The sequence below is a fragment of the Poeciliopsis prolifica genome, unplaced genomic scaffold (genome assembly GCF_027474105.1).
Source record: "Poeciliopsis prolifica strain line A6 unplaced genomic scaffold, Auburn_PproV2 SCAFFOLD056, whole genome shotgun sequence".
NCBI lineage: Eukaryota > Metazoa > Chordata > Actinopteri > Cyprinodontiformes > Poeciliidae > Poeciliopsis > Poeciliopsis prolifica.
In genome coordinates, this window is record NW_026562431.1 from 1,422,501 (window position 1) to 1,449,009 (window position 26,509).

Here is a 26,509-nt window from a genome sequence, read left to right on the forward strand (position 1 = left end):
CATTTCCCATCTGGTAGGTCAGGAATCTGCAACCTGAATCTCTGGAGACATAAGTGGCTCTTTCACCAACTTAATATATGTATGTGTATCATCATATATTGCTATGCTTTTTGTGCAATTCATTTTTAAGTGTTCCCCATAAAAAATACTGACTGCAAAGACCCATGTGGTAAATCTGGTCTAGAACCAGGCTCTAAAGAAAACAGTAAAGACCAATATATAGATTATTTTAACCAGCTTTAAGAGCCAGACTTGTGTCATCAGCACCTTTATTCAGATGGCAACTTGAAATGCACAATATTAGGCTTAGCGATTTTTTGCAATGGGCAATGCAATACTTAATTTAGAACTATGTTTGTGATATTTATGAATAGAAATTGTGTACAGCATTGACTTTATTTATTTGAATATTATTTTGTAGTTGTTCAGTACAAAATGTTGCAAGTGTGCAAAATATTTGGATAAATAATGGGTTAGTCTGATCCTGGTCCTTAACCTTGTTAATTATTTTGTTATTATTATTATTATTATTATTGTTATTATTTTCTGCTCATTAAGCTATTTGTCTGTATCAGCTGAGAAATGATATATTTCTGCTGGCTGCCTGCGGTGAACCAGTGAGCGAGCCTCGGATGGAGCGAGTGCAGCTTTCCTTATTCCGATGAGAAATCTGAAGTAGTTATTTGTCCAGGTGAAGAACCCCGTCCACAAGCAGACAGAGGAATTTGCCCAGCTCTGGGGCAATTTGGCCATTAGACTGAAGGAGCTGGAGGCACCAGCCCTCTGATTGGGGGCAAACCTCTCCACCTCCTGAGGCCACAGGCGTCGTTTTGCCAAATATGTCGAGATACATATTCGGCAAAAACAAACAAACGCTGCTGCTTATTTTTGGTTTTGTTTGCTGCTGTTTGATAAATGGACGCCTGATGTTAGCTCTGTTTTTGGCCTGAATGGAGTGTTTCAGGTCAATGCGGTTATTTACATGTTGCTCGGAATTCGTCAACATCTTGCTCACTTTCTCCATGTGTTGTTCTGTGATCCGCAGCTTCAGAAGCTGACAGAGCAAGCGGTGAAGTAAAACAAAGGCTGAACCTGAGTTAAGAAGACTTTTGTCCCATGAGTGAAATAATCTGCTAGTGGAAGTAGGACTTTTTCATCTCATCATTGATTAAACGTTTCTTAAGTTGGTTTTGTCTCATTTCAACAGTACTAGGATATTTACGCTAGAAACGAGACAAAACATACTTGGTAAGATTTTGTATTTTTGAAGTGTAACTTTCCTCAATCCCCCCAACCACCCAGCAGATGTATCGTTGGAAAAGAAGAAAACAACCAGGAAAATGACATCACCATCACAATTCCATGTCTTCTTGCTCTTCATAATGTTAAACTAATGTTCTCTTGCAAACCTCTGATGCCTTCACAGAACCGTTTTATTAAATAAAATAACATAAGCCTCAATGAAATCATTTGCATTCAGCTTGAAAATGCAGGTAAAAAACTGTTGAAGGGTTAATAGAGTCTGAAAGAGACAGAGGCCCAATTCCAAGGCGTTCAATTACTGAGTTCAAATTATTTGAAGTCATATTTGATATGTGCAGCTTTTTTTTAATAATACATAGTGACTTGATTGTGTTATAAAATGTGCACGAAAAATACATAATGCCGTCCCTTTAACATCAGCCATGCAGTCGACTTTTTGGTTCTCTCATTTCAGCCTGTTTTGTAATCCGGTCATCTCAGACGTCTGGCTGAAGCCACTTCTGTTTCAGTAACTGATGAAATCGTGTTATTATCATAATTCATTTTTCTCATGATTCATTTTGCATGTTGGTAGTTTTGTGCATGAGGCTCACTGGCTGGATGTTTTGAAGTGTTTTGTTCAGAAATGATCAGACGGTGTCATCAGATGAAGACCCGACGTTTTCGCCTGAAAGGATCTCTGACTATTGATAATTCAATTAAAATTAGTTTATTTATGTGGCATCATTTCACAACAAGTAAATTATTACTCATACGTATTCATTCTTGAACCGTTGTGATCTCTTTGCACATCAAGGTGTAAATAAAACACGTTTGATATGATGTGATTGTTGGTTCAAAAGGCCTGAGGTGATGATACTACATGTGTATCCCACAAAAACATGTAACACGATAGTAATAATAATAATAAAAATAATGATAATAATAATAATAATACATTTTATTCTGAAGCGCCTTTCAAAACACCCAAAATCACTTTACAATAAAAGCAAACAGACTGAACAATAGAAGAAACAAACACTAGAAATGAACATAGTTAAAATGAACTGCGTGATTACACAGTGTGCCGATGGTGCTATTACTTTTATTGCATGTTCTGATTCAAGCCTTCTTGCACATATCAGAGAGAGCAGCGATGCACGGTCCCTGCTGGAGCGCCAGGTCGGGGCCCGGGGCCTGCAGGCATGGCGGCGGTGCCTCTCTGTGCCATCTCAACATGGCGGTGGCTCCCGTCAGCCCAGAGAGTGACCTCCATCAACCCCGCAGCTGTCCCGCTGCCAGCACATCAACACAGCAGGGTTTCAGAAAGCCAGCAGGAAAAGGGAACACACTGCAGGAGCCTGGTTATTTTAGGCAGGAGCAGCGACGACGGGAGGAGAGGGGCGGCTGCACGGCCGTTCTCTGCAACTCTGGGTGAGTTTGCGAAATTCAAACTAATTTAAAGGTGCCAGAGGAGTTCGTGGGAGAAAGCTGTTTTTTTACAGCCGCCCCCACCCCTTCCACTCCCCAACCTCGTGGTGCTGCAATCATTTAATACTCCATCATTATGGACTTTCAAACTTCATAAAACCACACATGATTTCGGTTATGTTGTAGTAGTTCACATTACCCCCACAGACTTTTTACAAGACATGCATAGACCTGTCGATGTTTAGCCTCTAAAACGCAGGGATTGGAGTTTCTCGGTATGGACCTTCTGAACCCACATTATGGCTCCAGCAGACTCCTGTGTTTGGCTCAACGTAGCAGGGTCTTGGCACTGACGGTGGAAGTAAGGCTCTGTAGCTGCGAGATGTACTCCTCTTTTGGTCAGGGGTCATTAATGCACTGTTAGGACCTGCGGGTTTCCTGTGCCCTCAGAAATGTACATTCAGGATTTGGGAGATGTGAGCTGTGGTTCAGTAGAGGCTGTACACAGGTTAAAGTGGCATTTTGGGTGATCCCTTAAAGGGCCGGTATTATGTGTTTTCCAGGCACATAGTGCCATTTGATAGCACAATTAAGTCACTATGTTACCTCTGGTTGTTATGAAAATGTTGTCTGTATCCAATATGGCTTAAAAGAATTTAACATTGTAATTTAAGTCCTTGAAATTGGACCTCTGTCTCTGTAAATTTTTCTGCTCTTTCTGAAACTCCCCTTAACAATTTAACAATATTGTTTTACTGGTAAGTAGCTTGTGCAACAAGTTCTGCAGGTGAGCAGTCCCACCAGGTGTTTGCTAATTGCTGCTGACTAGTCTGAAGGAGCTGAGTGGGAGTCATGTTCTGTACCGTGGGACTTTGGAAAGTGCAGCTAAAAAGAGGAGCTGCTCCTCTTCTAGTCCACCAAGACATTCTGTGCAGCTGAATGGTTGCCATGGAGATTATAGGACTCCTCAATCTTGCATGAAAGAATGAAAGCAGCGCTCCAGGTGTGTTTTTGTTGAAGGAAAACAAAAAATGAAAACAACAAGAAGGCGAGAGAAAACAGGCAAAAACTGCTGACCAAATCGAGCATAAAGGTCAGCTTCACATGTACCAGAAACATCTCGATGATCTCGAAGCTTAAAGAGAAATTGTTCTGTGGACAAATGAGAAAAAAGTGGAACAGAAACAATAAACCTACATTCAAACATGGCAGTGGCAGGTTATGCTTAGCTGGCCCTGATTTGTCATGTTGGGCCAGCGTGAGTCTATAAGTGGAACATTGCGCCACTTCATATGTACATGTAAGACTTTGTTAGACATTTTTGGGAGCTTATTTCAACTGTGATGGACACAGAGATGGAAAAAAAAGAGAAAGGTTTAAGGGGGAAGAAGAAGATAGGAGTAAAGGAGAGAAGGAAGAGCACAAGTCTGTCTCCATACCTGCAGAAAGAGAGAAAACAAGCCCAATAAAGCATAGCGACAAACAACTTATGTACATATAATAATAACAACTACAACATCATTGAAAAGTCACCAGGCACCCGAGGGGAGTGTGGCGGGGGAGCAAGGCGTGAGGATGATCCAGGAGAGGAAAACAGGTACACACAGACCCAATCACACATTCCCACCCTCATGCTCACACACAGATGTTTACACCCACTCACCCAATGTAAACATGCGTGAAAATGTACACCATTCACCCCCTCACTCTCCACATACCCCTGTGGGCAACGTCTGCCCAGAGGGGTAACTGGCCCCCGCACCCAGGAGGTGGTTCCCTTCTTTCTGGGCTGGAGAAGAGCAAACCGGACCCAACCTCAGCAGCAGCAGAGCAGCCTGTCAGCCCGCCCCGAACCGCCCCGATCCCTCTTCACGCTCCTGTGTGCTGCTCTTGGCAGCCTGACAGAAAGTGGAACCTGACACTCCAGCAGAGGATGCCAGCTTGACAAAAACCTCGTAACTAAAGATGGAGGCAATAAAAAAAAGATGAATGAGGTACAGTAGAAAGGAGAAAAAAACTGTCTGCATTCAAAGATACAACTTCAGACACCATGCCAACCCTCGCATCGTTATAGTAAAGTATTATCTCTGGCCTGCAGAGCATTCCTAGTCAACCATGACCCGGCGCTCACCCCGGTGATAAACCCTGCAATCTCACGCTGCACCCTGCCGCCTGACATCAGTGGTTTGTCTCTGTCTGAGGTCTCTGGGGTCAAGGGTGAGGGTTCAGGGTGCAGAGACAGACTGTGGAGTCACGGTGAGCAGGGACCGGTCAGTCTGGCTCTGGTTCTGGCCGTGGCTATTTTGGCTTCAAAGCGACCAGCAGGATTCCGCTGGGTTCAGCCTGTTTTGAAACCAGAGAGGGGAGAAGTGCAGGAATTAGTGAGGAAATGGTGGAGCTGCTGCCCGGCGCATAAATATTTGATGGCACGCATCCTGCCGTCCCGACGCGGCTGCTGCGTTGGCCTTCGATTCGGCGTGCGCACCGAGACGATCGTGTGTCGTCTCGGGTTCCGGATGCATGAGAAACCCGGACTGAAGGTAGAACCTTCCCAGGTTTTTCCACTGTTTATCATCGAGCCTCTTTCATCTTTCTGCCCTGCAAGACCCGAGGAATGAAAGACTGAGAATTGTCTCTTTCCCCTCACTCCCACATCCTCTATGGAAAGAGGGTCATTCCAAGTTTACAACGAGACACACACACATACAATTTAATAGCCGCCTCCATGGCAACTCCAATGTTTACACCCCGTTCCCCACCTCCACCTCTCCCGTCACATCGCACCATCTCGCGGTTTTATCAAAACTGCCAGTTTGAAGAGAAAATTGGAGTGATGATCAGCCTGAGCAGGGGTATTCCAGGCCATTAGGCGGATACAGTTTCAGCTGATGTGTGTGGCTTGGAGAGTGTGGGAGAGTTTGGACAAAGCGGCCAATGGAAGCAGGCCGTCTTCAGGACTCTGTGGAAGGACGTAATGTGTGACAATAGCGAAGCCGGCAGCAGAAACGATGCCTTGTGAACTTCCTAATGAGCATCTTGATCTAAACGCATCCTGTTGGTGATGACATGTTGGACAAAAGGCTGTGGGAGGAGCCACATGCTAGTGAGGAAGAGGATTTCCCACAAGCAGCCAGCTCCTGCGTAGAGCTCCAAGAGCGTGTGGGAGACGACTAATGTTTACATACAGAGAAATATGAGCATGAAAACGCAGCGCCGTTAAACAGACCTTGGCAGATGATGATTTTTTTTCTCTCTCTCTCTCTCTCTCTCTCTCTCTCTTTCTCTCTGTCTCTCTCCCTCTCTCTCTCTCAAATCTTGCAGTTGAGTAGAAGTTGAAACCATGAATCGCCTTTGATGGCAGAGGTCTCTGGGGTCAAGGGTGAGGGTTCAGGGTGCAGAGACAGACTGTGGAGTCATGGTGAGCAGGGACCGGTCAGTCTGGCTCTGGTTCTAGCCGTGGCTATTTTGGCTTCAAAGTGACCAGCAGGATTCCGCTGGGTTCAGCCTGTTTTGAAACCAGAGAGGGGAGAAGTGCAGGAATTAGTGAGGAAATGGTGGAGCTGCTGCCTACCAACGGCAAAGTCTGTTACATTCGACGAAACCCCAAAATTCTTACCAACCTGTTTGCAAGTATTTGTCGCAAATGTAGACTTCAAATAAAAGTGACAAGAAGAAGCCATCGTTGATAGAAAGCTTGAAGAACGTGACAAGGAAGACGGTCTCTGATCAAGTGGGGAGAAATGAAACTCTTCGTGGAAAACTAAGACTGCGCAGAAACGCACACAACTCACCATTCCCACAGCGAAACATGATGGTGCCGGCACCGTGCTCTGCTGAAAACAACTGTTTCAGGGTATGAGGGACCTGACATTGGCGGAGATTTGTCTTTCTGCAGCACAAAGACCCTGAGGATTCAGCCAGAGATACAATGGGATAGTTTACATCAAATTGCAGTGCAGAGACCAGGCCCCACACATCAAGTATGTCCTCCTTCTTACCCATAATGCCCTCCATCAGCAGGCTTCCTCACCAACCTGCTTCACGTCCAAGTGGAAGCTGCAAGACTGGACCTTCTCCAAAGTTGCTTAGTCAGTATTTTCTGGAATCAACCTGTGGTTGCGGCGAGTTTTCCTCCAGCTTCGCTCTTTCAGACTCTCATGTTTTTCCACAGACTTCTTTGTAAAACAGATGACGGTCAGTCAGAGTCTCATCACAGATTTTCTCAGGAACTTCTACGTGTTCTTCAATGGTTCCACTCAGTCATATGAGGTTGCTTCAATCTAGAACATTCACCGCAGCTGGTCGTGTGTTTAGGGTCGTCGTCCTGCTGGAAGGTGAACCTCTAGCCGGGTCAAAGGTCTTTAGGAGAAAGAAACGTGTTTTGGTCCAGGTTTGCCCTGGACTCTGATCGGTGTCTTTGTCTCTGCTGAAGTGGAGCCTCCCCACAGCATGACCCTGTCGCCACCATGCTTTACTGCAGAGCTGGTGTGATCAGGGTGACTATAGAGTGTTAGACCTTATAGGACCACATGCTATTTGTAATAATCACAGAGATTGTTCGTGTTGCTAGTCCCGTGTGAATTGCCCATGTCTGTCAATCAATAAAGCAATCAAGCTTATTTGTACGTTACATTTCAGCAACAGTGCAGTTTACTGTGCTTTACATCATGAAACAGAAAACACATCATATAGTCAACAGTTGTGAAAACCAGAAACAAACGTGACATTTTGTCGAGTGTCATCTTTAAAACCATCAGCACACATCGAATCTGTTTGTCAATGTTCCAATTATTATGGTTCAAACGCAACAGATGGGGTTTTAACCTTTACTTTTAGGAACTTTTACTGACTAAAATGTGTATTTTTCAATAAAAAAAAAAAAATTACTTTACAAATGTCACTGTTACTATTTTTACTATTCTGCAAAGTAAGTAATCTCCCGCAAGTAACCTCGTATATTTCAAAGACCGTGAATGTCCTATGAGAATTCATCTCTGTGGTTTAAGCAAAAATGGGTGAGATCTGATATGTAATCAGGCAATTTTTTTTTTTTTTTCTGGGCGCAGTTTTTATTTATGAGTGAGGGTTTAATAAAAACCTTTTGGGTTATGTACGTTTGGATGGATGGATGGATGGATGGATGGATGGATGGATGGATGGATGGATGGATGGATGATGGATGGATGGATGGATGGATGGATGGATGGATGGATGGATGGATGGATGGATGGATGGATGGATGGATGGATGGATGGATGGATGGATGGATGGATGGATGGATGGATGGATGGATGGTATAACGTACGGCATCAAAGCGGAAAGGCTGAAGAGAAAGAGCAAACTCAGATGCAAATTCCATGTAAAAGACTACAGTAGCTTTCACAAATTAATTCAAGTAAAGTTAATTTTGCAGCACGTTAATAAAGCATCCTTAAATTTCAGCAACATCTCAGGCTTCGGTTATGTCATGAGAAAGCGACACATAAAAAGCAGACGATGTTGGGGTTTCAATTATTCATGGTGTTACGCAGAACTCTGGGTCGGTCACGGTCCCCGTAAACACACTGACGTTTACGGCTGTAATGTGACAAAATGTGGCTTAATACATTAGTGTGTGATGTGGGGAAATACCACAACCTAAACCAACATCTTGAAAATACCTTAACTGCCCCCTCCAGACTAAATCATTTAAACAGTTCCTCTGTTCAATAAAAAGCCTTCAGCCGATTTTAGCTGCCACGCAACCAGACCAGGAAGTGTCTGGAGCCAGAAGGAAAGCCCTGTGTTTAAACTAATCAGCTGGAGACATCTCCATTCATCCAGGCCTCTCCAGGATCTCCCAGTTTTGCCCTTTACTTCCTCTCTGTGGTCAGAGCTGATGTGCTCATGCCCAGTCTCAAAAAACCCAGACCAGAGTGTCTTCTCCGATGTGGGCGTGGAGGAAGTGCTCTGAGATCATTTATAAAGAAAAATGGATTTGCCAAGGTCTTTCCTCATTCGTGTTCCATCAAATCCTAATTTAAACACACACACACACACACGCACCTGAGTCAACAGAGCAGTGGGTGTAAACTGGCTGAAGATGAGCAGAGATGCAACACAGGATGAGGCAAACCATTACTGAAGCCTCCCCAGGTCTTCCTTACGTCTTGGGTGGGGACGGCAGCGCTCCGGCTGAGGGGTGTCTGTCTGTTGTTCCTGTGAGTCAGGCAGGATCTCTACTCAGGTTCACAGATAACATCCAATATTATTTACCAGGTTGCCAAGTCCACACCGAGCTCCGATTGCTGTTTTCAATCTCCATAGAGTCAAAACAGAGCAGTTGCTTTGAGAAGCACCAGTAACCTCTCCTCCTGATCTTTTCAGAGAAACGCTTGTAACCTTAGGACGAGTCGACGACTTCCTTTGACACAAACCGCCGCTCTCCTCTTTTTCGTTTGGGGCTGTCCATCCCTTCTTTCCCACGCTGATAGTTTTCACAGTGCAAAAGGGTTTGGGTTGCCCTGGGAGTTGGAGAGTTGCGAGTTATTGTCCGGCTTTCAGGCACACCCCGGCAGCACCGGTGTGGCTGCGTGGTCACTTGTGGAAACGGGCGCACAACAGGCCTGGAAACACGACGGGTGGCGCTCTCCTCTCCGCTGGTCACTCTGTGGGATCTGCCGTTAAGCCACGGCTTTTCTCACAAAGTCAAGGCTGACCACCACAGCCTCTTTTGCCATGACATCTGTAAAAACATAACAGCATCAGTTTCTTCCCCAGGGAGTAGCTTTTTATTTATGGTAATAGAAGCCATAAATAGTCCAGGTAAGGGACCGATATGTACATCCTTCTCATGTTGCTTATAAGTGTAGCGGTGCTGTAGTGAAGGATCTGAGACTCATTCAGGTATGAAAACGTTCTTTTGAACTCAAAGGAAGATAAAGTGTTGTTACCACACATAACAAAACCTGTTCTAATTGTATCTTAAGGTCTTTTGTTTCTATTATTCACAACTTTTCCTGCCACACACCACGGTCGGACACACCCGTGCTAAGGTTTTAGACAGAGCAAGGTTGGTTCCTAGAGTTGGTAGGAAACATCACCTCGAGGTGGTTCCTAGAGTTGGGATCCATCTGCTGTGCAGCAGGTGGATCACTGAAGAGGAATGAATCTCTCAATTCCAGCTGAAGAGGAAAAAGTCCCATTTAACAGGAAGAAACCACAAAGTACATAAACAGTTTGCTAAAGACAACCAGGACACAGAACAGGGATCACTGGCAACCGTGTCCTGTGGTCAGAGAGACCAAGACAAACACATTTGAGTCACATGGTGTCAGACGGTAGCAGCAACCTGGTCAGGAGTATAAAGATGTGTTTTTTCTAGAGCAGGGATGGGCAACTCCAGGACTGGAGGGCCGGTCTCCTGCAACGTTTAGATGTGTCTCTGCTTCAACAGACCTGAGTCAAATAATGAGGTCATTAGCAGGACTGGAGAACTTGACTGCACTGAGGAGGTGCAGTCAGACTCAGTGATTTCATTCAGGTGTGCTGGACCAGGGAGACATCCAAGAGTTGCAGGACACCAGCCCTTGAGGACCAGGATTGCCCAGCCCTGGTCTAGAGGATGAGGGAGTGTTATGGTGCTGCAGTTCATCCAGAGGTCAATTAATCTCCACATGTAGTATGGCAGACTGAAGCAGAGCATGAGCTTCTCCCTTCAGTATGGAAGGGAAGGTATTCCAACATGATAACGACAGCAGACACACCACCGGGACGACCGCTGCCTTGGCTAAAGAGACTCGGGGTGAAGGTGCTGACTCTTGCTCAGGATTTACGTCTCCAGATCTAAACCCGATTCAGCGTCTGTGGGGTATTCTCAAAAAGAGGGTGGAGGAGCGCACGGCCTCTAACATCCACCTGCTCCTCAGAGAAGAGGTTACCAGTGGCAACCAGTGAGGCTCCAGCGAACTCCATGGCTAAGAGAGTTAAAGCAATTAAATAATACTGGCCACCCGGAATATTGACTCTTGAGGCACAATTTGGACATTTCCACTTATGCGTTCACTCGCTTTTGTTTGCCAGTGGTTTAGATGTTAACCACTAACATCTAAACCATCTGTGCTGAGTTAATAGCTGTGCTGAGTTATTTTGGTGCGATTCTTCTGGGTGCTGAACGCTTTTTGGCACTTTCCATAACTGCAGCTGAAACAGGGAACAGTAGTTAAGTTAATGCAAGTGGTGTGCAGTCCTCCACTCAACGTTATGGCGAATACGCTGCTGTCGTCACCACAAGCACTCGAGGCAACAAAGCGTCTGGTTTGGGATAAAGCAATAGAACAAAAGTATTTTTAATTTCTTACATGTTCCCTCGTGGAAACGACTTTAGCACGCCTGCCTTTTCATGCATCCTGGCAGGAAATCCTGTTGGATGTCCAAACTGCAAAAAAACAACAAAAAAAAGAAAACGTTTGATCATCTAAAGATCCTAAAGAAAGTTTGCTGTGAATGAGCTCCAGCGTGAGGAGCCTCTTTGTTCCACATACTGTGGTACAATAGGTCACCCAGCATGATCTCAGAACAACCCCGGTGATGCAGTTCAGCCACTCATTAAACGTTCACACCTATTAGTCCATTGTGATGAAAGAAAGAGCTAATGGATAAAAAAGGAGTTGTCCTGATGTCTGGGGTAAACAAAAGACTTGCAGGGATGATGTAGCTGGTTTTCCCCTTTCTAACACAAAGCCCACTACAGTATATCATGGATTCCAAGTGCTTGACTCAAACTGCCTCCTTTCCTTTTTTTTCCTCATTCATCGGACTCTCCCAACAACCCATCCATTTGTTACTGTTTGGGAGGGAAGTGATGTCAATGGATCTCAGTGTGGGGATCCGGGCCAGGTCCCAGACTGATCTGATGTCAGAGACAGAGACATCAGCCCACTCCATCAGGAAGCAGAGGTTGATCTGTTCCGGGGCCGCCGTCTCTACCCGCATGCGCTGACTGACTCAGCATATAGACAGACTTACTGTCTGTCCGGTACGGTCGTCACTGAGGCCAACAACAAAATCCTGTCAGAAAACATCAATACGAAGAATTTTTTAGGAAAGCAGGCCGTGTGTCAGAGCAGCATTCCTGCGGTCGCCCTCCTGTGACGCTTGCTGAACTCTTTGATTGGGGTTTTTCGTGGTCACGTCTCAGTAAGAGTGTTACCCAGCTCCATCCTGGCTACTCACTGTGCTGTGGCCACGTAAAGCATCAGCTGACGCACTTCACATTAGATTTGGTCTGTGCCTCTCAACCACATAATCATTGGTATGTTTACTCAAATTAGGATGTCTAAACTCATCGAATTTTTCCTTGAAGAAGACCGATCCGGAGGGTGAATTTAAATAATGTGAAAATATTAATGATCCCAATTACAAATAAAAGATGACCCATGTTGAAAAATATGGTTAGATCTGTGCTGGAGTAATCTGGTAATGTTCTGTTATTGGTCACTCGGAGGTGTGCTCTGTTTTCATAGTTACTTACTTTCCATGAGTTTTGCCGCCAGTGCAGGATGTAACTGTAGAAATGTGTGGGTTCAAGCATAAAAATGTGCATGCTCACCACTGAGGTCGTATGTTTTTCATATTTCCCACTGGCCACTTAAATTTCAAGATGGCGGCCATTTTTCAAGATGGACACTGTTTTTGATCTGTTTATACCACCTCTTGCCTTATGATGCTACACATTCTCATGACTTGGAAGAACTTTATGTCACATCATATGTTTTCGACTATGGTGATCATATTCATAGAAACTGTAAAGTAAGAATATGTAGAAAAATAAGATGACAAACCTGGGACTGAGTATCTTCTGCTCATTTTTTAAAATGGGTTTAGCGGTTTAGAGTTCACTTCTGTCGATGTTTTTGTTTTCAGCATTGGCTTCTGCCAATTGTTTTTCATTTGTTTGGCAGGTTAGTGTTAGCTGCAGCTATTTTTAAAAATTGCTTTCCAGTTTGACCTTAGCTTGCACTAATGTTTTATGTGTTCAGCAGTGTGCCATTAGCGTTCTCCACTACAAAATTTGCAAATTTATTGCAAAAATACATTTTGACCATTTTGACAATGACCATGGAGTCCATCTTGAATTTTTCAGAAGCTAACAGTTGTTGTTGTTTTTTTCTTTTTCTCTAAGAAGCTAGTCTCAATTGAGGACACATCCAATTTATGTTTCAGATGATATCGCTCCTTTATTTATACTCACATGGGTTGAAAACTACAACAGCCCAACATCTCTGATCACAATGATTCTTGTTTATGATACAAATTATATTTCTACATTGCAAAAAATTCCCTAGTATGTGTAGGAGTGCATAACAGATTCAGCACTTGTTCATCAGCGTGGCGTTCCCTCAGTGACATCACTCATTCTGGGAACGGGAGTCAAACAGGTGGCCCATATTAAAAGATGAAAGGCAGCAAATACATTTCTAATACCACAAGGAGAATGGTTTGCTTTGATTAGACAGCTGGTGTGTAGCTGGAAAATCCGGGGAAAAGGAAAAGCACCTTCCTGACGGATCTAAGAGCAGTAAAAATGTCAGACGCTCAACAGATGATCAGCACCAGCCCAAAGTTACCTGACAAGATCTCGAGCGATTACTGCAGAATGTCACAAGCTGTGTTTCTACTACCAATGTGCACAAACCTTTGTTGATATTCTGCTAATGTCAATAAAACAGTTTCACAATGTTTCCATTAAATAAGAAATGCAATTAGAGTCACATATGAATGAGTTTGCCTGCTTGATAAGTCCTTAAAGAACCTGCAGCGCCATCATCCTCTGACCACTTCCTGTCGTCTTTTCCGCCAGTAACATCTGGTTTCTGACCACACGACTCGCGTGAAGCAGGAAATATACAAATTTCTATATGGCCAATGAACCACCTCATGCTAGTGCGAAAACGTTTCATCAAAAAACAGGAGTTTTGTCAAAATTAAGCAAATTCATTTTCATTCTTCCAGTTTGCTCAGTTTTAAAGTTAATGGAAACGCAATTCGTGGTTCAGGATTCATTCTGTGAAAATGTTCAGCATACTTTGGTCTCAGGGATTAATATTACGATCACGTGTCATTGTGAACACATCTGAATTCACGCAGAGGCCACGCTGCCTGGTGAGTGACGAGTTATGGAGCAATCAACCTGATCCCCCGACCTTAATCCAAACCAAAACCTGTGTGACATCAAACGTGTTTCTGAGGCTGGAGCGGAAAATTCAAAGGAACAAAGAAACGTAATCCATCGGTTCTGGCCTGGAATACCCCTTCATGGGTCCCACAAGCTGGCTCATGCAGCAGGGATGGGAAACAGCTACACTGATTACAAAACTAAATAACAGCTCAGTGAGTCACTGAAAAATTCGAGTATCCTTCAGTTTCTACAGTTAATGTTTGGGTTTGTAAAGAATCATGCAGATGAAGTTTTGCCTTTTAAACAGTTTTTCTGAGAACATCATCTACTGTCTATAGCTGCATATTTTTTAAGGGACTGAGCAAATCTGACAGAACTGTCTTCATGTTGTGCTTTGCATTGAACTGCGCTGTGTCCCCTATGAAATTTGCATGTATGGAATAAAAATTGTCCTGTTGATTCTGACTTTCACAAACTTTTTCAAACTTGCTGTCACTAGTTGGATGGCGATCCATTTCTTTTTTGTTGTGCTTTCTCTTCAAATTTACAGTCAGTAGCAGTGTTTTGTGAACATCCAGAGTTTCCTGCTTTGTGTTGTTGCTTCTCAGCCTCATGTCTGTTTTTTTTTTCACTTCCCAACTTTCCGTATTCTCTGTGAATTCGGAACAAGCCTTCCTTTAACGTGGAAAGGAAATAACAGTGCTGTAATGTCAGTACTAAATTAATTTCTATTAGTTTTTCGAAAAGTGTATGAATTATTTTTGCCATACCATTTGTGAAACAAAAAACAGATATAGCATAAGTAAATAAAACCAGTTTTTTTGTTTTCACAATTAAAGATACTGTATCAATTCATTCAGAGCCAAACTCCTTTCTGCTGTTCTTTCTTCACCTCCCTCCTCCACAGAAGTTGCCACAGCACTCTCCTCCACCCCACAGCTGCATACACACAGACTTGGCAGATGTTTTACTTACGCCAGGTGAACTTCCTGACACAGGTCTCCACCCCGGACTAACCCCCAGGAAGGAGCAGGAATCCAACCAGGAAACTCTGGGGTCAGAATCTGCCTCACCGAGAAGGAAATGCTATCGGTTTGGGCTTTAAATGCTGCTTTTGTTCATGGCAAAAGCAGCAGCGAGAAGAGCTTTCATGCAAGAGACTTAAGTCACAGTTACGACAAAGCAAACAACTCAAACTGGAGGGTAAACCCAGGGCAAAGGAATGAAGAAATGCTGGAATGAAGAAAATGGAAATGAAAAACTGAATGGAAAAACACAAAATATATCAAATCAAATAAATCAAACTGAGTGGATGATGGAGGGATTGGTATTTATAGAGAACTTCTCATATAGTCTGCAAGACAAACTTAAAGCCACAAAACAAAATTAAAACTGAAAAAAGTTGCTGTATCAATATTAAAATATGAAGTTTCAAAAGAGAGAGAAAATCAAATGCAGTCATGTTCAACAAATGATGCCATGTGTTACTATTAGGCTCGTTTGAAGGACCAAAAGCTCTTTTTGGAATTAACTTTCTCAAAAATATTTTGATGTTTGACAAGAGATTCTGATCTTTCTGACCTTAGATGTCTGTCGTGTTTTCATGAAGCAACGTCAGTGCATGTGGAATGAATCTATAATGAACCAAATCTGATGGGGCACGCACTCAGTCGCTTTTCTGCTTGTGTGGAGGGAGAAGGAAGAGACGAAGCATTCTTATTAGAACCATCTTTTATAAACGGTCCTGACTCCTGCTGGGAGTCAGAGCCTGCCCACGCCTTTCTCTCTCTCCTGGAGGGAAAGAGTGGGCACAGATTTAATTTAAAGCCTGCTGGGAATGACTTCACTCAGTCAGGACTCCCACGCTGAAGAATTGGTGAGCGGCACGGCTGCATGATGAGGCCCTGTCAGCAGGCGTCCTGCGACTCGGAGCATCAAAGACGGGCTCCTCAGACACATTCCTCGCCTCCTGTATCACTGCACAGCCTGCAATTAGCCTACCTGCAGCCTCCCTCCTCCAACCTGGAGGACAGTCACCTCCATTCATCCACTGCAAACACCGAGACGCTGACTGTCCACAGTGGCAACCGTCGTCTCGCTGCATATGATGGGGCACGCACTCAGTCGCTTTTCTGCTTGTGTGGAGGGAGAAGGAAGAGACGAAGCGTTCTTATCAAAACCATCTTTTATAAACAGTCCTTTCGGTTTCCTCTGAGGAGGAGGAGGAACCTGCTTTGCAGTGAAAGCCTTTATTGTCTCTGACATAATCTGTGTGTTCAACAAAAGGGCCTGTTATCTGCTGGAAGTCAACTCTCCGACTCTCCTGTCATCAGGGTGTTGTTGAGATTAATTGGGGAAGGGAACTTGCACCAAGACCGGTTTGATGTGGTCTTGTTCCTGTTTACGGCTGCAGTTAATCGTTACTTTGACTGCTGCTCAAGCTGCAGGCCGCGGTGTCCTCCAGTAAGTCTGCAGCTTAGAAAGCGGAGGTGTAAATGGGGATGTTTAAGTAACATTAACAAGTTACTTGAAAGACGTCAAAATGTGTCCACTGAGTGGAATTCACGACAACTCTGTGATTAATTTGGATGTTTAACAGTCACCATTTAAAACGAATAATTAAATCAATGCTTTTGTTTCAACTCCACCATAAAAAGATTTTTGTTTTATTTGCTCTCAAACTGTGTTTTTGGAGTTTTGTTTGTTTTTCTATTGTCATATTGTTATTACAGTATTTTGTAGCTCCTATAATCTTTGTCCAAACTCTGTCCAAGGTTTGAACAAAAATAATTACGTAAAGAACAGAAGTTTGACAATATATGTCAAACCTAGACAAAAACTATCGGTATCGGTACCGATACTGCTGTATCAGCGATACCAAACTGTACAGTACCACACGCCCCATACAGTCCAACATGCACAAATCAATGTTTGACAGACACATTAAAAGAAGCCAAAGCCTTTCAGCACATAAAAAGCTTTATTCTCACAACAAGCTTTAACATCAACAAAGTTAGAGTTCAAGCTTAGACTAGTCAGCAATGTCACTAAGGAGAACAAATTCACTGTCATATAATTTAACATAAACTATTAAATATCTTCATTTGGCAGGGATGTTCAGAAGGAAGCAACAGGTGGTGCGGTGAGGTCATTTTTCTTTCTTTTTGTTTCTCTCTATGATGCAGTGGGAAAGGAGCAGGAAACACTAGAAACAACTGTAGCAAAACAGATTTACAGTAAATCAGCCTCTAAATGGAGTCCTGGCAGGTTGGGAACACATTCCGCTTTCACTAACAACAACAGCAAAGTCATAGAGGTCGCGCAGGGGAATGAGAAGGAATGTAAATAGTTCAAATCAATTGTGAAAAGAGAAGGATGAAACCTGGAGGTCCCAAACTGCTGGAGACACGGCAGGAGGAAACCTGTGTCTCCTGTTACATTCTTGTTATTGTAAACCAACAAACTCTCACACTTCTTGGAGGAATACTTCAAAAACCCTTCGTTGCTGTTAGGATGTCGATCTGGATACTTTTAGCAACAATTTTTCCAAACAAACACCTTCAGGATGACGGAAGAATCGAACCGCGTCACACTGGGAAGTGGTGAGAAACAAGAGCTACGTTTTCACTCAGTTATGCAAACTGGAGTTACGAACATAAATTCAAATCATGGAAATGCCAATCTTGACATGATAAAAAAAAAAAAAATTCAAGGAAAGTCTTTGTGCTAGGATGAGGTGGTTTTTCAGTTGTAGCAGAATCAGCGTATTTTGTAGCGCACTGCGATGCAAAAACGTTTTCGCATCACAGGAGCTGTGCGACCTAAAACCAATTTCAAATGGAAACGCAGCTGCTGACAGCAACGCCGCTCAGGAGAAGACAGCAGAAAGAAGAAGAAGTGATTGAGCCATGGAGGCGAACAGCACCGCCAACACTGGACTTTAGAGTAACAATGACAGCTGAGACTTCCTGTTGTATTCTTTTAAACGCAGAACCCCCCAGCATGGACGACGCGCTTCGGCTTCTTCATATCAAAACAATAAATTAAATACAGAGTCATTTAGGTTTGCAGGACGGACGACGGTTTGGACTGTGGAGCGGCAGAGGGCTCGCGACGGTGACCAGCGAGGGTCACATGTTTGTGGCCTTCACACACCTGAAGGTGACACAAAGTATGTGTATGTGAGTGAGTGTGTGTGTGAGTGTGTGAGTGAGTGAGTCCTGCTTCCAGCTATACACATGTCACTGGTCTGTGGGCTGCATCTTTAATTACTGTCTGTGTCACTGGAGCTTCCCCGAACTGACCTTCCCCCCCCCCACACACACACACACACACACACACACACACACACACACCACACACACACACACACACACACACACACACACACACACAGCCCCGCCTCCTCCATAGATGACAGGAGTCCTGGATGGCAGCTACTGGACCTGGCAGCTCCCCACCAGTGAGACAGTTTAAGCAGCATGTCATGTTCGATTAGATACTTTTCTGTAAAAAAAAAAAATATATATATTTATATATGATTTTTGTTTATATTAAATTACTCTTAACTTTAGTAAACATCATGCACTCTGGGGTTTCTTACTAAGTTTGTCAACTGAGGACGATATAATGAAGCAAACAGATTCAATTCTCTACAAAAAACAACAAAATCTGACCCAGTATTTTTCATCTCGTTTCAATTTTCATCAATTCGTTTCAATAGTTCAATTATCTGAGTAAACTTAAAGAGCTTATGTGAATAATTCCTTAATATTGATCGAAACGTCTGTTTCACTGAAGGGCTGGACTTTGTTTGGGTTGCTAGGTGACATTCCGAAGGTTTTTGAAACGGCTCATTTTCCAGACGCCAAAAGACTTTAATTCATTGACAAAAAAAACACAAAACAAAGAAAGCTGGGTTTGGTTTTCTTTTAAAGCACTCTGCTTGTTCTTAGAAGCAGCAGAAACCCAAATAGGTGAACAAAAATGTGCAAAATCTGAATTTTGCATGATTGGTCCCCTTTAAAACAAAAGCACTTGTTAATGAAATGATCTGGTAGTGGAACTCACACTTTTTGAAAATAAATGTCAAGGCATTAATGACTTAGAACAAGCTCCTTGTAACTTACAAGTCACTTGTAAGTTAGATTTGTCTTATTTCTAGTGTTTCAAGACATTTGCACTAGAACTCAGACCAAAAATACTTGGTAAGATTTTGTATTTTTGCAGTGAACAACAATACTCCTTCATGAGGCATTTTTTAAAAAATATTTCTCTCTCTGAAGCCACGATTATGGCTTCTTATATCAACACAAGGTGACAGCAGCAGAAAAAGGTTTCTCAGCTTATATTTCTGAGCGTTTGGCAGCACACTGATGAATTACGATGAAGACCCTCAGTTGTTCACAGAAACGTCACCGAAGCGAACCGAAAGACAGGAAGTTTCAGATGATCAACTAAACGGTGGAATAATACTACTCTGTGAATTGAATCTGATAATAAAAGGGTGTGGTGTGTGCACGTGTGTGTGTGTGTGTTTGGGTTCACGGTTGGTCTCTGAACATGTGGAAACACCATGGAGGTGAGCAGTGGATGTGATGACATCATCTGCTGAGCAGCTGTGGGGATTCCCTGTCAGAAAAAAAGCTAAAAAAAAAAATAAAAAAAAATTTCTCTCTCCCAGCTCCATCCGTGTCTGTCTGGAAACACACGGGCTGGGTCTCTGACTCTTCAGCTCCAGAACAGAGGCAGGCTTGGCAGCGTGGGTGGGGGTGGAGGCAACAAGAGGGGCAGAAAGGGAGACGGCTCCGTTCATCCGACCTGGGGATGTGAGGAAAAATCTGCAGCAACACAACAGGAAGGTGGAGAGAAACAACACAAATGCAGCTCAAGGAGCTCTTTGTAACATGCTGCCCACATGGAACCGAGAACATGGTTTCTGTGGCGCCCTCTGGTGGCTAACAAGATCCTAAAAGGCCTTTCTTGAAATAATAATAAAAAACAAAAAAACATCAGGAGATTTTAAGCGTGTTCCAGGAGCCACTGGAAGAGCGGGGGGTGCTGCTGGGTGTCTCTGGTTCCTCCCGGCGGCGGAGCGTGGCAGAGGCTCTCCTCTTGGTAGCGCAGCAGCATGTGCAGCAGATCTGCCACCCTCCACTTTCTGTCCTGGAGCTTCTGCACCACAGCGGGCAGCTGAAGGGGCAGACACAGGGTTCTAGTTAATGGCTTCCTGCTAGAAGAAGGGGTCAGATACACAGGATGACAGAAATGATCTAGGAATGAGAGGAGGACCAACAGAAAAATTTGCATGCAGTCGTGGGAAAAGTTGCGGTTGTCAGGACCGGACTCACACGGATGTGGGCTGGAGCTAGTTTCGGTGCCTATGAAAAACTATTGCTACTAAGGCGATTTACAGAACATTAATATGTAGTTGTGTACATGAATTGATGCATGATAGGTTTAATACATCCACTCGCCAATGGCTCCATAACTTTTCCAAGCAAATAATAATAATTTTCTTATAAAACCTCATCATTTTCAAATACTTGAATACTGTTTATATTCATAAAACTCCCAAAATATGAATATAACTCCTCTAATATTTGGTTGTGAGATTTATGCATAATATAATATAAAATAAGGCATACAAAACACAAATCTTTAAATAAATGTTTTTTTTTTATTAATTTGGGTCCCCCATCTTAAAAAAACCTAAATACAATCAGGGCCCTGTCAGCCCTTCCTAACGCCTGGGCCAGGCTGCATTGTTTTTCACCTTTTAAAAAAAATTATGACTATTTTTTTCTTCTTCATCAAATCATAAATCATAGAACTATGAGAGAAACTAACCTTGTGTAAAAATGCTTTAGAGTTGAACTGAACAAAACCATTTGTTCAGTTCATTAAAATATATAACTAAAGGTTTCTGCATATTTCTATAATAGTCACAACTTTTGTTTGTTTTTATTTCTTCTCTCTTTTCATGTGTCACTGAAGTAATGACTGTCATTGTTTGTGGTTTTCCATCTGACTGTTTCTGCCACATGCAGTCAAAATCACCAGTTTCACAAAGTTTCACTGCATCACCTGCTGCAGCTCTCTGTCCACATTCAGCTGGATCTGAGGAACGTCGACCACGGAGGCTGCTGCCCATTGCAGCATGCTCCTGAGCTGCGGGTCAGAGGTCGCGTGTTGGAGGCCGCGTCCGAGCTCCCTGAAGTCTGAATTGATGATGAGCAGAGTGGTGCGCGCGGTCTGTGCAGGAGTCCTGTCTGCACACAGCGTCCCTGCAGCACAGAAAGGCCAGCAGCTCTGCGTCAATCGGTTCCGGACCGGTCTCCTGGAACCCGGCTCTTGGAACCCGGCTCCTGGAACCGGTCTCCTGGAACCCGGCTCCTGGAACCCGGCTCCTGGAACCGGTCTCCTGGAACCCGGCTCCTGGAACCCGGCTCCTGGAACCGGTCTCCTGGAACCCGGCTCCTGGAACCGGTCTCCTGGAACCCGGCTCCTGGAACCCGGCTCCTGGAACCCGGCTCCTGGAACCTGGCTCCTGGAACCCGGCCGGTGCGTGGCACACGGACGGAACAGAACGCCGAAGCTGCTTACCACTGGACTCCTTGACCTCCGTCTCTTTGTCCTCGGTGTTATCGCTGTTGGACGACAGAATGCCACACAGGTTAGAGACCAAACAGCAAAGGTTGAGAACACTGACTTCTTTCCAACGTATTCCCCTGAACCTTTTCAGATGTCACATAGCAACCTCAAGGTATTCTATGTGATAAAGCAACATGCACAGTGGGATATTTAGAAAACACTAAACAACTGTGCATGTTGCTTTATCACATAGAATTGTTTCCTTAATTGATAGTCCTGACGATTAATTAGTAAAAAAAAAAAAAGAAAAATTGGTACATTCTACAGATTTTATATTGAACCATCTAAGCCTTTATATACAATATCAGGACTAAATTAAAAGATGTAAAACAAAGAACTCAATTCCTTTTTTTTAAATAAGAAAATCAACATTTTATTACCTAAAGTGCAACACACAGCATTCACTACATTCACTAAATTCCTTTCATGAATTTGAACTGAGTGAACTTTGAACTATGCCATTAAAGAAGTTTTGGCTTCAATATATTGACAGACTAAATGCGTTTTGATCCTGTTGGCCTCAGCTTCACCTCATGACCATTTTTGTGAAAAAATCTAAATAAAATCGCAATTATGCATGAAAAAGCGCAGATTTGTTGATTTTGCGTCATTAAACTGGAGCGTGTGACTGACATAATTTGAGAGTAAACAGATAAAAACTGCTTTGATTAATAAGATGATATTTAAGTGCACACCTGAGGGATCTACTCATGTGTCTCTCTGGAGTGCAGAGGACCACATAAGAAGGTACAGCAGGCCAGATTTGGCCCTGGGGCCTTGAATTTGACATGCTGTGCTGCAACATGACAAAAATGTGAAACTTTTCAGAGGACGTGAACGTTGAATGTTTGAGTCTGTAAAGTTGCACGCAAAGGAACACAAACGATAATGAAGAGCACAGCAGAAACAATTTTCCTGATGTCATTACAGACCATTGCTTGGCTTGGCTGTTTATTGACGGTTAAGACGCGACAATGCAGAAAACATCTTGATGAGTTTTTCCCGATTTCTTTTCTGTCAGTTTTGCTGATCCTCACCAAACAGGTAAACAGTCATTTCTCCTTCTCGGATTGTTAATCACAGACTTGTTAACACAGCCCGTGGCAACAGACACGTAGACTCTGCTAGATCTGTGAAAAGGAGGGCAAATACCTGAGCCGGCTTTTTTTAGGCACTGAGAAACAGAAAACACCAAATATACACAACGTATCCACGTCCAACCCACTAGCTCCCAGCGCCGCTGTTGCCTGCAGGCTACGAATCATTTAGAAAACGTCTTGTACAGCACAATCCGACTAGTTCCAGCTTGAAAAAAAGCCTATTATTAAATACATCTACTTAAGATGAAGTATAATTAACAGCAACAACCGGCAGGTATCATGAGTAAGTGATACCTGGCGTGAGGTCTCTTACATCATGGTGGAGGAATGCTGGAGCGCTCGGCTTTGCAAATTGTTTTAATTCAGGATCACTGGAGGACATTGAGGATGTTTGGGGTCATGCCACGGCATCTCAGTCAGATTCAAGTCTGGACTTTGACTAGCCCGCTCTGAAGCCTTCATTGTTTTAAAACTATTAAGGGTTGGATTTGTTGGTGTGCTTAGGATCATTAACAAAGCTTGATGGAGCAAACTTGTAGCTATGAGGTTTAAGGGGAAGTCCACAGAATATTTTTCACCTAAATCTTTGGCATTATCAAATGTAGGAAAATATGAACTCTTCATCAAAGGGTGAAGAGGACTTTGAACATGCAGCAAGTCAGTGGAATTATTGGAAATACAGACAGCACTTTACCTGGCTGAAAGCCAGTTAAAGTGTTTGAGTAGTATAAAGAAACAGCTTCAATACTTTTTCTCATCTTATTATGCAACAATTCAATAGTAAGGCCCTGAGTTGAGATATAAAAAATAGAAGATGTGGACAAAAAAAAAAAAGAAAAGTTGGATTAATGTAAATTGAAAATAAAAAGAGGGCAACCAAAAGCGATGGTTGTTTGAAAAATGGGATGGGTGGTAAAATGAGATCAGTTTCAGAAGAGCATTTCTTTTTGCGCCAGAAAAAGTCATGGAAAAAAAAGTCCAGGATTGAAATGACTTACATCTGCTGCACATGTGAAAAACTATACACCGTGTTTCAAATTATTATGCAGATTGGATTAAAGCATCATAAAGATTAAACTTTGTGTTGTGCTATTAAATTTATAGATGGTATTGTGTGTCAGGGCTCTTTGAATCACTATAATTAATTTCAGAGAGCTGGTTGATTAGTTCGTCTGTTTTTAAAAATGTTTTTGTTTTTCTTGTATGCTTCTATATCTGTATAGTTTTAGATAATTAAATGACAACAAATGGACTGACTGTTAGCCTGAAGCCTTTTCTCTAGGATTGTGTTTCAGAGTTGTTTGCCTCATTATGCTATTGTTTTCAACAAATACTACATTGGGATGATCAACTGCTCCCTAAAAACCGGGCCCTATGAAAGGGAGCGCTGTTTTTGGGTTAGGTTTGCAAATAAAGTGTGAACTGAATTTAGGCTAGGTTTCGGGTTAGGCATGTACCCGAAACCTACAGGCCTATGTAGGGCATGCGTGTGTGTGTGTGTGTGTGTGTGTGTGTCTTTCAGTGCTCCAAGTTAGGAAACATTAACTGAAACTGGAGTCAGCTTTACAGTATTGCCAGTCAAGACTGTAACATCCCTCTCTTCCTGAGAATCATCCCTCTTCTTTCTCATTATAGTTTTTTTTTGGTTTCTCTAATGCTATGTGAAAGAAATGCTATTTCAACTAATTCCAATCTGTTCCTCTCTTCCCCTCTATGCTACAGCCTTTGAGCAGCACAAAATATTGGGGGCTCGTCCGGGAGACATTCACTGCATGACAGATACCATCACATAGGTTGGCTTTTCAGAACATTCAGATATGATATGTTGGGTTGATTCTGCAAACAGTAAAAGACCAAAGGGAAATGTCAGTGCTAAGAATTTATTTTGTTTTGGTTGACAATGCTAGCTGTGCTTTCGTAAACCATAGCATTGGTTTACGTATGCTATGGATAAACACGCAATTTGAGAAGACTCTTATTTTTTGTTAAAAACTTTTGTTATGGTGAGGTGTTTTTATTGGCCGTATCAAAATTGGTTCATTTCACAAAACTGCAATGGAAAAAAAAAAAAAATCACATTACACCAGGACCAACAATTGGATGTTGCCACTGGTGCAAACCACAAACAAGAAGGGTTTGAAAGTTGTTGGGGGATCATGACGCAGCATGTTTTTTAATCACTTATTGTATGGACCAACTTAAATGTGTTTCTTAAATTATGGAAACACAACAATTGCAAACTTGTGTTTTTTGGACATTACCAGAGTGTTGACAAAGTTTTGCACACATTTGTAATGGAAACACAGCTACTGTTCAGTCTTTTTCTAATTTGGGTTGGTGTTTAGAAAGTGGTATGAGGCTGTGGTGGACCAACCTGTCAGAGGGGGAGAACGACATGCGCTCCTCACACACTTCCCCTTCATGACCCAGACTGCTCCAACTACTGCTGTTCCCATTGCTGCTGAGGAGAAAAGGCAGGTTATGCCAACATCAGAGCCAGATGATACAATAATGATCAGTTTCCTCATGTTCTTATCCCTCATGTAATGTAAATAAACAATAGTCAGAGTAAAGAATTATTCTGGAGATTTGCAGTAGTCCTTTAACTGTTAGGTGAGGCACAAAACAAAGGAGGGTTTTCCAGATGAGGTAGATCTTTCCCCTGTATCTCCCCACTGAATCATTTGTTGCTAGAGACTTAAAAGTGTGAGATCATCGTGCTGTTGCCCCTACACAACCGAAATATTCATGTAGGTTCCACCAAGACAACCAGCAGGAGCACAACACTCAGTCTCTGTAGTTTGAGTAATTAGCCAGCAGGCAGGATCCCCTGAACTGCAATGAGCATTCATCTCAGATATTCTGGAAGGTGTGGATAATTGATAGCTAAACATACCTTCAATAATCAGCAATTACATCAGCTTTCTCCTGTGGTTTTACTGAGTGACACGCGCCAAAACAATCTCCATTTATCACCATGCTTCTTGGCTAAATAGGCCCATTCAGGTGTTTTGCTTTCTTGTGTCACTTCATCGACAGAGCGGAAATGGTTCTGGAAGACTCTAATGAATTACACATGATGGACTTTGTCCTGACAGAAACGGAGCCAGAAGTGAACAGAGAACTCACAGACACGCCTTTAGAAAATATTGTGATACATTAACTTGGTCTAGATCACACACTGTGTTGTTTTGGTATCTGAGGGAAGAATGGCAGATGTTGTTGCTTCCATAGAGACAAAAATTTTTTACGAGGGCCTCGTTTCCCGGGGAGTCACCTACAAACAAGATTTCAACTACAGCTATGACCTCAGGCAAAAGTATGGAATCAGACATGGGAGAATATTCAAACATCCTACAAATATAGATAACCCATATGATACTGATCATCATTATTGGTAAAAAAAAATCAAAATAAAAAATTTCACACCGATAAACTAAACATAACCCAACGTTTAATTTTAGTACATATACTTAGTGGGGCAAAAAATTTCTTCCCCCCAAAAAAATGTTCATAACCAAATCCCAGGTGGGACAATTATTTTATATAATTTTAAAATAAATGTTACAAATTTTTTTATTTATATGCAATGACAATAAGATTTATTTAGCATTTCTACTATGAATAGCCCAGATGACTATTGGTTGGAACAAGGAATGAATGTGTGAAAAAGTTCACAGCTAAATGATTTGCACAGACATCTAATTCTCGTCAGCTAACTTTGTGGTGCAAAAGGAGGAAGTCAGACTTGAAGTTATTATTAACTGCAGCAAGTATGCTTAAGAGAACTATAGGGGTAGTTAGACCTGTATGATTGCATCTTGTAACGGATTATTCCACATGGATTAGCTCAGCCTAACCAACAGCACAAGTTTTCTGACAGTTGTGCAGAGATCTGCATGTGGGAAACAGCCAGAGGTCATTT

General features: G+C 42.8%; 1 protein-coding gene across 7 annotated transcripts in view; it reads right to left on the bottom strand.

Annotated features, from left to right (window-relative positions):
• akap11 (A kinase (PRKA) anchor protein 11) overlaps positions 1–26,509 on the bottom strand; it is a 233,014-nt gene that overhangs the window by 188,438 nt on the left and 18,067 nt on the right. For 5 of the 7 annotated variants that reach the window (XM_055059790.1, XM_055059792.1, XM_055059794.1 and 2 more), the window contains 4 exons: positions 24,959–25,045; positions 21,437–21,480; positions 20,918–21,117; positions 18,212–20,023 (listed from right to left, as the gene is read on the bottom strand). In XM_055059790.1, the coding sequence (XP_054915765.1) occupies positions 19,853–20,023; positions 20,918–21,117; positions 21,437–21,480; positions 24,959–25,045 (502 nt within the window). In that variant the 3' untranslated portion in view covers positions 18,212–19,852. Of the gene's footprint in view, positions 1–18,192; positions 20,024–20,917; positions 21,118–21,436; positions 21,481–24,958; positions 25,046–26,509 lie in introns of those variants that run through there. The other 2 variants (XM_055059796.1, XM_055059791.1) reach the window with 2 other exon arrangements.